Source organism: Sinocyclocheilus rhinocerous, unplaced genomic scaffold (assembly GCF_001515625.1).
Source record: "Sinocyclocheilus rhinocerous isolate Xijiao unplaced genomic scaffold, SAMN03320098_v1.1 scaffold656, whole genome shotgun sequence".
In the NCBI taxonomy this organism is placed as follows: domain Eukaryota; kingdom Metazoa; phylum Chordata; class Actinopteri; order Cypriniformes; family Cyprinidae; genus Sinocyclocheilus; species Sinocyclocheilus rhinocerous.
This window is the reverse complement of record NW_015648010.1, coordinates 983,523-996,674: the sequence shown is the minus strand read 5'-3', so window position 1 is coordinate 996,674 and position 13,152 is coordinate 983,523. Positions and strand designations below refer to the sequence as shown.

The window sequence follows — 13,152 nt, the reverse complement described above, 5'->3', positions numbered from 1 at the left end:
TATTTATATAAATCAATCCACAGTGACCCGCCCCTTTCCCAAACCCCCACCAATCAAAATAGGACCATTTAAACTTAATATTTGCTCTTTATAGAATCTGAAAATATACACCAAAGGGGGAAAATCCCACAACAACAGCTTAAAAAAAGAATTACAGGAGAAAGGGAAGTTGGACAGACAGGAGATCACAGTGTGTGAGTGGTTGCCTCTAAGGAAGGAATGAGTATCAGGGGAACATTAAGAGGAAAAAAAAAAAAAAAAAAAAGGAATCACACAACAGACTCGGGTTGTTTAAAATAAATACAAACTGATTCAGCCAAGCAGCCGGAATAAAGAGCTGAAAAAAGGTTTAAAGGCAAACGTGTCTTGTCCTGTCTTCGGATGGGTACGTACGGTGACACACAGGGTTTTACCAATGGAAGACAGAATGAGTGTTTGAGACTGTAAGAGAGAGTGAAAACTGTACAACTCGTTCGTTTGCCGAGGACGAAGATGTCCGAATCACTCAGATGACTCAGATAAATTGTTCCACACATTCACGCAGGTTTCAGAAGTGCTGGTTGATGAAGGGAACCTGGTGAGATCTGAGATCAGAAGTGAGTGTTTTGACCGATTCCAACGGAAAGCAGATCTCAAGTCTTTTTTTGTGTTAACGAGACACTAATAACAACAAACACACACAGAGACTCGCAACGACGCTCTCACGAAACAACGTCTGCCCACTTGACCATATCGGAAAGCCAAAACCAATGAAATGTCTTCGCATGTTGCAGCCGGTCAGTCTCTGTACTGCATTACAACCTCCAGTCCACCAGGGGGCGGCGGAGAGCAGCGCTGCGGTGAGGCGCCACAGTCGACAGCGTAACGGGGAGGAACAGAAGAAGGTCGCCGGTTAGCGAGTGTGTGTGTGTTTCTCTGCATGTGCGTCTTTGGTAACTGTACGAACATACAACTTTACGGCAAATGTTTGAATCGCAGAAGAGATTTTCCTAATTTCAATCAAAGTTGGACACTGGAGGGAAGGTGAGTCCTCTGTGTTCTGATGCAACGATTGGAAAATTAGTGGAAAAGACATGAAAAAGACTGAAAGAGACCCGAGGAATATGAGCGAATGCCATGTGGCGAGAACAAACCGGCCCTTCTGATTCTCTCTGCATGTGTGGATCCTGAGAAGACACAAAGATGGGTTAACTTAACCTTACTTAAAAGCACATTGTTAAGTTATTATTCCAGGAATTCCTTCATAAACATGGGAATTTCCTTGCATTACCTTGGTTACAGCATTTACGGTGCATCTCTGCTGGTGTCCAGACTGGCATCAAGGAGAAGCTCCTCTAAATCCTGCCCACAGCTCAGCTCTGCTGTCACGCTCACTGACACACACACACACACACACACATCAACCCCGAATCATTCTCTGCATGCTCAAAATCACTATAATATTACGTGTCTTTGTGCTTTCACTATGTTCATAAATTCCTGTTCACAGCTTAGTCCAATACGACTAAATGATGCAAAAGCATCAATATTTGACCAATGTTTGAGCTTAGAGTATGAGTTGCATGTGATCAGATGAAACAAACAAATACTACAAAGTAAACACCTGTTCAAACCAACAAAAATGTTCAGCAGAGAGATTAAATTTGTTTATTGCACGGTGCACCTAACATTAGCCTTGGTGTGAACAGGCATTAATAGCAAAAAAAAAACCCTTCTTTCTATTTAATTGTCTTCACAAGCTGCACGCAAAAAACATACAACGTGACCAGCATAGTCTGATTCACAAGAAAATGACTGAGAGTATGTACATACATGAGTATGTATTTCTTCATTATTTACCCCGAAAGAATCACAAATTATAATACATGATAATATAATAATACATGATATATAGAAAATTAGCCAGTTTATTCATGATTCACTCAGACTTACAAATTCAGGCGTTACTGGTTTGAATCGGCGTGATGAATCTTCAAATGAATGAACTCTGAACGTTTCTGAATAAACATGACTCACTATATAAATATACAGAAATTGGACCTGTTTTTCACGAATTACTCCGAAAGACTCGATAATATCGGTTTGAATCAGCTTGATGAATCTTTAACTAAATGAGCATTTCTGAATAAAAATGATTCAAACAATGACCTGCATGTTATCATCACTTGATATCAGTCTCAAAATGAAATGTGTGGTTAAATATACAAAATTGCAATACTGATTTATTTATTTTTTTTAATAATCATAATGAGCTAGTTCATGAATCACTCAGAAAGACTCACAAATTCAGGCATTATTGGTTTGAATCAGCCTGATGAATCTTCAAATGAACAAACATGCTATTATTGTAGCAGACCAATCACAGTGCTTGCGGTCCACGTAGAATTGATGCGCTGTTTAGGCTGATTTATACTTCTGCGTCGAACCTATGCCGTAGCTTCGCCGTAGGCTGTGTAGCAAACAGCGAGTCCAAACATCGAACAGAGCGTCAATTCTACGCGGACCGCAAGTGCTGTGACCGGTCTGCTAGAACCCCTCCCTCCGTAAGTATTCGAGTTTTGTGTATTTTTTGCACTTTATTATATTTTAATGTTACACTTTCTTATTTAAAATAAAACAAAGCAAAGAACAAGCGTCTTATGTATTATACAACATAGCATTATACATCACTTGTCACGGACAAACGTTGCTTTTATTTGCCGTATATACTGTATTCTGATAATAGCTTTCTAGGATTAAACATTATTTGGATAATTGGTAAAAAAAAAATAAAAAAAATCTCTTAATAGCCCTACTGTTAGACCTACCTGGTGTAAGTATTGTTCCTTGTTAGAGTGTGTTAATTTCAACATTTACTATTACTGTTATTATTATTATTATTTTTACTACTAGTATGGTTCAGTACTGTTTTTATAAATAAAGCACTATTTTAGTTTTTGTTCAGTATCAATTTGAAAACAATCGGTTAATTAATCGGTATCGGTCAGAGTGGTCCAACCTAGCTATCGGTATCGGCAAAATCCACTATCGGTCGACCTCTACAAAGAATATCGGCTGATATATCTATATCAGCCTTTTTTTTACTCCGTAATATCGGTATCGGGCCCAAAAACCCATATCAGTCGGGCTCTAATTTAAACAGTCAAATATGCTATTTTATTTTTCATTTGATTACTTTATTCAATTTCTGTACCTAAAAACTAGTGATCGCGATACATATTGATATTGAATTATTGTCCAGCCCTATGTTAGACCTAACTAAAAACCCTGAAATGCACTGTTTATTTTATTTGTATCTTTGCTCTGCTGTATTTATTTGTGCTTTTGCTTGTAATTAGATTATTTGTTCTTATTTTCTTTATTTTTATTTGACAATATAGTAATTTTTTCCCCTAAACATAGCAAATCCGAACCGTACCGAAACAGTGACTGTAAAACCGTGATACAAACCGAATTGTGAGTAACTTGAACCGTTACACCCCTACAGAAAACATTTTATCATGTCATCTAGTAGCATCAGAATTGGTGTGAATAGGTTTTAGGAACAATGAAATGTAATTTAATCCAAATAAATGTTGTGGAAGATGAGGTAATCCAGCGTAACTCACCATGCTCCATAATGCAGCTGGCTGGTTTGGGTCCCTCGGGTTCAAGCAGGTGAAAGGCAAACTCTGGCTTCAGCCCGTTGGGCAGCGCTGCTGCCGTACTCACAGCCGGATGACCTTCAGCTTCTTCTGTGGAGATCTGGTCAGGAGCACTGCAGTCTTCCTCATCTAGGGGTTCGTGACCTCTCGTGACCTCCTGCAGCTGAGAGGCCTGCTGCTGCTCACTAGACTGCACTTGTTTTTCTCCGTTAGCACCTGGCTGAACTTCCCGCAGTTGTTCTGGACATAGCGTCTCATCTCGGGATTGTCCTGAAACTGATGGCTCTGTTTGGGTGGGACTCGATTCCTGTTTCTGCTCCGTGTGAGAACAGAACGTCTGGCCCTTCTCTCTTACATTTTGCGATGTTTCTATGCTTGTATTTACAATCAACTGCTGCTCTAAGTGAGTCTGATCGGCAAGGACGGCGTCCTTCTGGCTTTCAGATGGCGTGGCAGGTTCCTGTGCGATTTCTGACGGTGAAGCTTGAGACTCCTTCACATTCTCCTGCTTATCCGCAAGTGAAGACGCGTTGAGCGGTTGAACAGGTGCTGGTGTTGTTTCTGCACGTGATGTTAACGTGCTGAGCTCAGATGCTGTTTGGTTCAATGGTGCATCTAAAGGTGCTTTTATATTAGTTTGTGTGGATGTTTGGCTCTCTGCCGCCCTCTCGCTGAATGCAGTCATCTGTTGCTGCTCCGGAGGGCTTTCCACGCGGGTTACCATAAAGATTTTGTGTCCTCTGCCGGGACTAGACACCGAAAAGCAGCGGCTAGGAGATGCTGGGGCTCCGGGGACAGCGCTGGCTTCGGTCACCGTTATTCCCGCTGGGGATTCTGGTAGAGGAGGCGTCGAGGCCACGGCCTTACAGGCGCTTATTGCAGGAATCGGTATGGGATGTGTGGTGTTTGCAGAAGCTTTTGGCTCCTCGGCTGCGTCCTCATCCTCGGTGTCAGAGTCCGAGTCGTCTTGTAGTGTCGGTTTTTGATCGATGACCTCTTGGCTGTCAGATGCACTTCCCTCGTTGGTTGCGTCTCCCTGACCTGCGGTGTTTTCTTCCTCGATTTTCTCAGCAGATGCATCTTCATCCTCCTGAGTTTGGTCCTCAGTGGCGATTTCGGCCATTGAAACAGACTGCCTCATCTTTTGCTCCGTCTCCTCCTTCTCTTTGGCCAGGATGAAGTTCCTCTTGCAGCCGTTCTGAATGTCTGCCAGCAGGGCGCGCTGTGTCTCGATGAAACTCTTCACCTGTGAGAGAAAAATAGATACAGTGCAGTTATGCAATGAAAAGGTCATAGATGCATGTAATGAACACTGTGGTATATAATTAATTAAGTGTAGTTAATGAAAAAAAAAATCTATCTATATGTATGTCTATATATACAGTATGGGTTAAAAAGTTTGGGGTTGGTTATAGGTAAGACTTTTAAATGTCTTTGATTGGTGCTCACCAAGGCTGCATTTATTTGATCAAAAATACTGAAATATTATTACAATTTAAAATAGCTGTTAAAATAGATGCGAATATACAGCAAAATCTAATTTATTGTTGTGATGCTCAGCTGAATTTTCAGCATCATTGCTCCAGTCTTCAGTGTCACACGATCTTCAGAAATCATTCTAATATGCTGATTTGTTGCTCAATAAACATTTCTGATTATTATCAGTGTTGAAAACAGCTTCATATTTTTGTGGAAACAGTGACGCATTTCATTTTTCAGGGTTCTTCGATGAATAGAAAGTTCAAAAGAACAGCATTTATTTGAAATAGAAATCTTTTGTAACATTATAAATGACTTTACTGTCACGTTTGATAAATTTAACGTGTTCTTGCTGAATAAGTATTAATTAATTCATTAATTTTTTAATTCTTACTGACCCCAATCATTTGAATGGTAGTGTATATATAATTTCCACTGCTTTTTCATTAGAATTTAATCTATTAATTAATATAAAATCATTAAATATTATATACTAATATATAACTTTTAATTTTAATATATTTAGATCAATATAACATCATACTGTAATAAACAGCAATATTTACCTTTATACTGTAAAACATTTAAATATATGAAGAAGGCCACAAGAAGACTTCAATGAGCATTTCTGATTTTCAAAAAGAGTTTTAAACTTAGAGAAATTAACTTGGACTTAATATATCTAATGTTGTTTTTGTGATTTAAGTTTAAATCAGAGACACCATTAAAATGGTCTTATCTGTCCTAACACTTTAATGACAATGGAAAGTAACGTCCGAATAAAAACCATGTTGTGACATGTTAGTGTTGCAGCAGCAAAATGAATGTAAATACATTCCCCTTCCCATTTAACAAACACTCACCGTCTCTTTCTTGGGCTCTCGGTCCAGGTCGAGTCGGAGCAGCGATGAGTTGACTTTAAAGGCGAGCGTGAGAGCCATGAGGCCTCCGGTTTTAATTTCATTCTCCCGCATGTCCAGCCGGAGGATCCTCGGACTCTCAGCGATGAATTCTGCGATAGCCACCGCTCCTATCATACGAACAAACACACCGATCATCTACACATTCACACACGCTTAACATAAGCCGAGCTCTAAAATTTGATATCATCTGCATTAGAAGAAACTAATTCATTGTTTATATGACAGTAACTTCACATTTCTCTCCAGATCTCACCTTCACAGGAGAGTTTGGTGGAGGCCAGACCCAGCCTGAGGATGGACCGGTTTGCTATGAGTCCGTCTTTTAGTTTGTGCACTCCTTCGTTCCCCACTGCGTTATGACCAAGGTTCAGTGTTTCCAAACTTTGAGTGAAAGGCTACAGCAACAGAGAGCAAACCAGATGGATCGGTAAAAGCAGAGAGAGAGATGGGAAAAAGAAACTGAAAGTGGATTAACTCTGCAGTGAGAGATTTTCAAGATGCATGCGTTTAGGATTATTTTGCGAAGGCATCTAATAGTCTTCTGCTGTGAAACACTGCTTTAAAATCATGTAGCCTGTTCTGAAGACCAGCACGGACTGCAGTGCATCACACACAAGGCTGTGAGAATGTGTGTGTTTTGTCCTTAATTAACAAAAAGACGGCAGGGCACACGTAAACACGAGCGTTGCATGGTCAGCAGCTGGAAGACATGCACAGCATCCTCTCAATCTACTTAATGAGCATCTGACTGAATGTGGCCGAGCTCATCTCATTCTCGTGTTTGGGGTGGATGAGCTCCATGATGGGTCATTATACAATGAGGCATAAGAGGCTAGTCTTTTGTTCACTACGGTCTTTTGAAAGAAGACTCTTAAGGCTGCTTTTTTAAATTTAAAAATACAGTAAAAACAGTAATATTGTGAAATATTATTTCAATATAAAATAGCTGTTTTCAATGTGAATATCTGTTCAAATGTAATTTATTTCTGTGATCAAAGCTGTATTTTCTGCATCATTACTCCAGTCTTCAAGTGTCGCATGATTCTTCAGAAATCATTCTAATATGCTGATTTGCTGCTCAAGAAACATTTCTTATTATTAGCAATGTTGAAAACAGTTGTGCTGCCCAATATTTTTGTGGAAACTGATAATACTTTTATTCAGTAATACCTTTATTCACTTAATACTTTAATCCAGCAAGGACGCATTAAATTGATCAAATGTGAAAGTAAACAATGTTACAAAAAATTTATATTTCAAGTTTTACTTCGAGTTTAAACACCTATACAAGTGTAAATTTTCACAATAACAGATTTTAAGTCAAAATAATGCTTATTATGGACCAAACGTTACATTATAAAACGGAGAGTTCCGGTCCTTGATTCTGATTGGTTGAGCCAAGTTCGAAGCTGTTGTAAATTACTCTACAAACATACACCTTTGCTTACATTTGTGTGTTGCTCGGCAACCACTTTGTTGAAACCACAACCGTTTCTGAGGAACTACATTGTTTGGCTGATAATATAACTTTATAACTTTATGTGCTCTTTTATTTTGTGAAACCTTACTACGCATATGGAATAACCGTTTTATAAAAGCAATAAGCCTCGTGAAGGCTAATGTAGGTATATCTAACTTGCAGCACTATTTACAACTATTGCAAGTTGAAACGATTAGAAAAAAAGAAAAAAAGTCAACAAATATTTTCTATTTTCAAAAATGGTTTGTAAATAACCAGAATAGTCAATTACTCGTCCAGATAATCATCATGTTAGTCTTTGTTAGATACAGCCCTATTATGAAATAGATTTTGTTTCACTTGTTACAAACAAATTTGTGTCGAATAGTTGGTGTGAATAGTTTTGGGACAAAATCCGTTGGCGATTCGCTTTGCATTGTTGTGTTGCTCTTGGTTTGAATAAGCCCTAAAGATGTGGATTTGCTCATGGAAACTTTTGGGACACAGTTGTGTGTGTGTGTGTTTACCAAAGCGGCGGCCAGGTATCCCATGCCATTGTGTGTGAGCTGGTTGTTCCAAAGCACCAGAGTGACCAAACCCTTCCTCTGCTCCTTCAGACCCTCACATACATACGCCAACCCTGAGGAAACGAGCAAAAGCAAATACAGCGGGTTGAACGACGAGTCCAAACACTACTGAAGTAGGAGACCAATAACAGGACGATACGGAGCAAGAGGTCACACCTGAGTCCAGTATGTGATTGTTTCTCAGGTCCAGAATCTGGATGTTGTAGTTGAACTTCAGCAGATTCCCCAGCTGAGCCGAGTCCTGCAGACCGTTCAGCTTGTTTTCAGCCAGATACAGCTCTCTGAGGTTCATGTTCATCTTCAGTGCTGTGGCTAAACACATGTATGAAATAAACTGCTTTTTAACTGCTTCATTCACATTTCATTTTGGAAAAATGATTAACATAAAGCCTGCCCTGTAGTAACTGATGCATGAATTTTTAAAGCCTCTAATATCTATTGTACAAAATCTACTTGCATGCCTTCTGTCATCTGATTGAACGTTTACATTTTTTTTTTTTTTATCAAGTAAAAGGCCTTTTAGTATAATTGTGCAAACGTCCACCTTCAGCTTGTGCTTCATGTATCTATTTGCTGTCAAGTCTTTACTGATTTTTATAAAGTGAACTTAAGAATAACTTATATATTACTAATGTTTCAAAATTAACACTTACTGGACTGAAGGTTTACTTGATTATCAATCATTATTATTAATATTTTTGTATAAAAATCAGAAAGTCTCAAATATGATCATCAGGCTTTTGAGGAATGTTTATTTGTTCATCTCTCAATCATTACTGTATTACATATGCATTATATGTTTTGATTATTAAAATATTATCTTATTAAGACGTGTTATTGGAAATATAGAATGATGACTGATATTTATATTTATAAAATCGTATTGATTTACATTACAAGCATCATAATTTCATCACCAAATTGCATATTCTTGCTCAGTTTGAGTCTCTGAATAACTGAACTGAACAGTTTTGCCTCCATATTCTCACTATATCAAACTATACAAGCATTAGAAGCCTGATGCATAAAACATGATACTCAACAGAAAAACTCTCTTTATACACAAACATTATATATATATATATATATAATGTGTGTGTATAAAGTGAGAGTTTTTCTGTTGAGTATCAACATTTGTATTATAAATATATTTTTATTATAAAACATACATGTATAAAGTTGCTTCAGTCTAGTAAGTGTTAATTTCGAATTATTACTAACAATGTAAACAATATAAAACATTTTTACATTTAATTTATAAAAATCAGTAGATTTCACAGTAAAAAAAGACATGTGAAGCACAAGCTGAAAATGGACCTTTGTACAGTTATCATAAAAGGCCTTTTAAAGCATACACTATGACAGAAGGCATGTAGTAGACAGTGTTAAAGCACTTAGAAACCGATGTATCAAATATGATACATTAGGTTTTACAGGGTTAATGTCCACAGTGTTCCTGAGTTAGACTGTGTCAGAACAAATTAATCTTGATAATGTCAGATTACTTTGATAGAAAGGTATGTAATGAATTAGATTGAATAGCTGTAAGATGTTAAATTTAAGTATACAATCAGATAATACCAATTTAGGTCAACCAATTACCAAGCAATGCTTCATTTTCTTCAGTCTGTGATGTAAAACGGTCGTATTAGCAGTTAAAGAAAAAACACTTCAGCAAAACATGGTCAGGATCAAAGTGTCTAAATCTTTGGTCTCAAATTATCAATTTTACCGGTAGTCCAATCACAATGTCTGCATACAAGAGCTCTCACAGAGGAGGCGGACAGGCTCAACGTTTCTGGAGGAGCCACAAAACAAGAACAAGTACAAAGCAGTTCATAAAGAGGGTTTAAAGGTAAAGAAGAATAGGTGCAGCAGGAGTGCAGCAAATACTTATAGACACAGAAAAACAACAAACATGCCGATTATGGTACTGCAGCAGGGGGACAAAAACCTGCCATGGCCAGACAAACTTCCAACAACACTTAAAGGAAACTGATCTCAGAGCAGCAGTTATGTGCAATAAAATAAAAATAAAATAAATAATTAAAATATATTAAAATGCAATCATTTAAAAAAAATATTACATTAAAATAAATAAAAATAAATGAAAAACAAACAGCCATTAGCATATGTGTATACAGTACATTTTTTTTTATTGCAAAAAAAAATAAAATAAAAAATAAATTACATTAAAATCAATTCAAATAATATAAATACATGAAATGAAAATAAAATAAATGAAATAAACAAATAAATAGATATGTGAATAGTGATGATCAGAATATGTGTTCATAGTACATATTTTATTTAAAATGAATGAATGAATGAATGAATTAATTAATTTAGGGCTGCACAATTAATCGAATTTCTAATCACGATTACAATTATGGATGCCACAATTACGTAATCGTTCAAAACCCACTTATGTTATTCTGCGTGCTTAAGATGTGTTTTTTTCTTTCTACATGTTATCTTAAGGGTTTTTCCATTGTTTTAGTTTTAGTTTTAGTATAACATTTTTTTATAATTTAAAGAAGAAACCAATCCGGTGTTAAATGTTGCATAAAACAATGGTATAAACATCATTCAATGTAAATTGTGATAATCGTAATTAATAATCGCAATTACAATTTCAAGGGAATAATCGACAATTATGATTTTTGTCATAATCGTGCAGCCCTAAATGAATTGATTAAAATACAATAAATAAAAAAAATAAATTACAAATTACATTAAAATAAATAAAAACAAAGATAAATGAAATCAGAGCGCTGCACTCGTCACAACAGAAGCTCAGACAGTTTTAAAGATGGAAAGAGAAAGAACAAGAATGACCCTGCGGTCATAGAGCTGGAAAGGAAATGAGATTGGTAAGAAACTCAATGAGGTAAAGAAAGAGAAACACTCACATCCTCGTCTAAGTTTGTCTGTTCCAGATCCAGCACTTTAAACTGCACCCTCTTAAAGATCTCCTCCAGAGATTCACATGATTTATAATCCAGCTTCTCTCCTACAGAGGAAAACACAAAGAGACAGAGATATTAGATTCAACTTTTGCACTGATACGGCTCTTTATATTCTTTTATTTTGTAAAAACACCGATCAAAGTCAAACACATAGTGATGATTTTTCTGCTACTTTCATATTTACAGTAAACTGGAATCATCTGATGGTGTGATCAGCTCGTCTATGGACACACACCCATTAACTACACAAACCAAACAAGGACACAAACCAGTCTTAACAGGTTGAACTCAACGGAGAACCTGCGTGTGAGAGAGTGTGTGTGAGTGTGAGTGTGTGTGTGAGTGTGTGAGTGAGTGTGTGTGAGAGTGTGAGTGTGTGTGTGTGTGTGTGTGTGTGTGAGTGTGTGTGTGAGTGTGAGTGGTGTGTGTGTGTGTATGGGAGTGAATGAAATGGGTTCTCAATGCATTCTCATGACTTAACTGATCCTTATTCATGGATTGTGTGTGAAAAATAAATGTATATAATATACATAAAACAAAAAATTTTGTGGTTGGTAAGATAAAAAAAAAAGATATTTTTGAAAAATATTATTACAATTTAAAATAGCGCCATAAAACACATACAGAATATTTGTTCACAAGACTTTTGAGAATTGGATGTGGTAGATTAGAGTTTTTGCTACAAAATGATGTGAAAATCACCCTGTTTACTCGCTCACAGAAAACAATATATTGATTTACCATTTGTAAAACATGTTTTGTGATAGAATGCCCTTATGCGAGGGAGTGAAATATAGAAATCTTTAGTAACATTATAAATGTCTTTACTGATCCATTTAATGCATCCTTGCTGAATTAGTATTAATCACAATTTGGAATGGAGAAAAATAGAGTTTAGGCTTTTCTTTTTAATGCTGGTTCAAATATTTAAAAATATTTTAAGAAATATTTTAACAAGGAAAAACTCACATTTCCAAGACTTTTCATTATTTGATTAGATTTCTATGACTATCCCAAGACGGGAAATATACCATTTTAAAACTCCCTGAACTTTCAATGACCGTGCAGACACTGAACATTGTGATAAGGAGATTTTTTAGCTCACCTTTAAGTTCTAGGCACTCGTTTCGCTGTGTCAGGTCTTTTAAGTCCTATGGGGAAAAAAATAATTAGAAAGAGTTTACTATTGAGAGATGAATATTATTGGACAGGTAGGTCATTAATATAACTCTAGTTTAAAAAGTGTGTGTGCACCTACACCTACAGACACAAGAATCAATAAATACGCTGACTAATACACTGTGTGTGTGTGTGTGTTGTAACATGTCTCTGGGTTACCATACACACTGACAAACAAATGGACTAAGAGCTGAAAGCATGCCAGTATAAATGCTGAACTGATAGGTCTGAAGGCTGTGCAAACACTATGATGTCTGTGCTGTGAGACACCAGGGGGCAGCGGCCCCAACCTGTTCTGTGATCAGCAAAGACTTGGAAGCATTCAGAGACATTTAACGCTGCCATGCAAGCAGCATCTGACTCTGAGCTTCCTAGTGTGACTTCAATGAGCCTCGTGTTTCTGCTGTTACACAAGCCATCTGCGGTCATCTTTTCTCACCAATCACAGACAGCACTCGTACAGGGGAGGAGGGAAACTGCATTTTATATATATATATATATATTAGAGCCCGACCGATATATCATTTTGCCAATATTATTGTCCGATATCAGCCTGTCGCCGATATATCGGTATCGGAGAATATGCCGCCGATATGACATTTTTTTTTACAGAACATATAACGCAGATAAAATGCTTGAAATGGTGTAATTGCTTAGTTTGTCCGCGCTCTATTGTTTGCTACTGGCGACCTGGATGAAACGATTTAAAGCTTGTCTATGGAAAACCATTGAAACTTTGAACGGCCATATCTCCGTAATGGCGTGGCGAATCTGCACCAAATTTGGGGGATCCCTTTTGCTCGAGGAACCCTATCGAACGCGAATCGAGTGTACGTCTAGAGGCCCGCTTTCGAATGAGACCACCCCCGCGTCGATAGCCCCCAGGGTTCGGGAGTTACAGGTGGTTAAATT

General features: G+C 37.2%; 1 protein-coding gene across 1 annotated transcript in view; it reads right to left on the bottom strand.

Annotated features, from left to right (window-relative positions):
• Positions 1-235: 235 nt before the first annotated feature.
• The window catches only part of LOC107709550 (protein phosphatase 1 regulatory subunit 37-like), a 48,862-nt gene continuing 35,945 nt past the window's right edge, over positions 236-13,152 (bottom strand). Inside the window, exons 3-11 of the mRNA XM_016514046.1 lie at positions 12,167-12,212; positions 11,001-11,105; positions 8,249-8,404; positions 8,033-8,145; positions 6,300-6,441; positions 5,987-6,153; positions 3,609-4,890; positions 1,271-1,373; positions 236-1,166 (exon numbers count right to left, since the gene is read on the bottom strand). Coding sequence (XP_016369532.1) covers positions 1,285-1,373; positions 3,609-4,890; positions 5,987-6,153; positions 6,300-6,441; positions 8,033-8,145; positions 8,249-8,404; positions 11,001-11,105; positions 12,167-12,212 — 2,100 coding nt within the window. The 3' untranslated portion in view covers positions 236-1,166; positions 1,271-1,284. The remainder of the gene's footprint in view (positions 1,167-1,270; positions 1,374-3,608; positions 4,891-5,986; positions 6,154-6,299; positions 6,442-8,032; positions 8,146-8,248; positions 8,405-11,000; positions 11,106-12,166; positions 12,213-13,152) is intronic.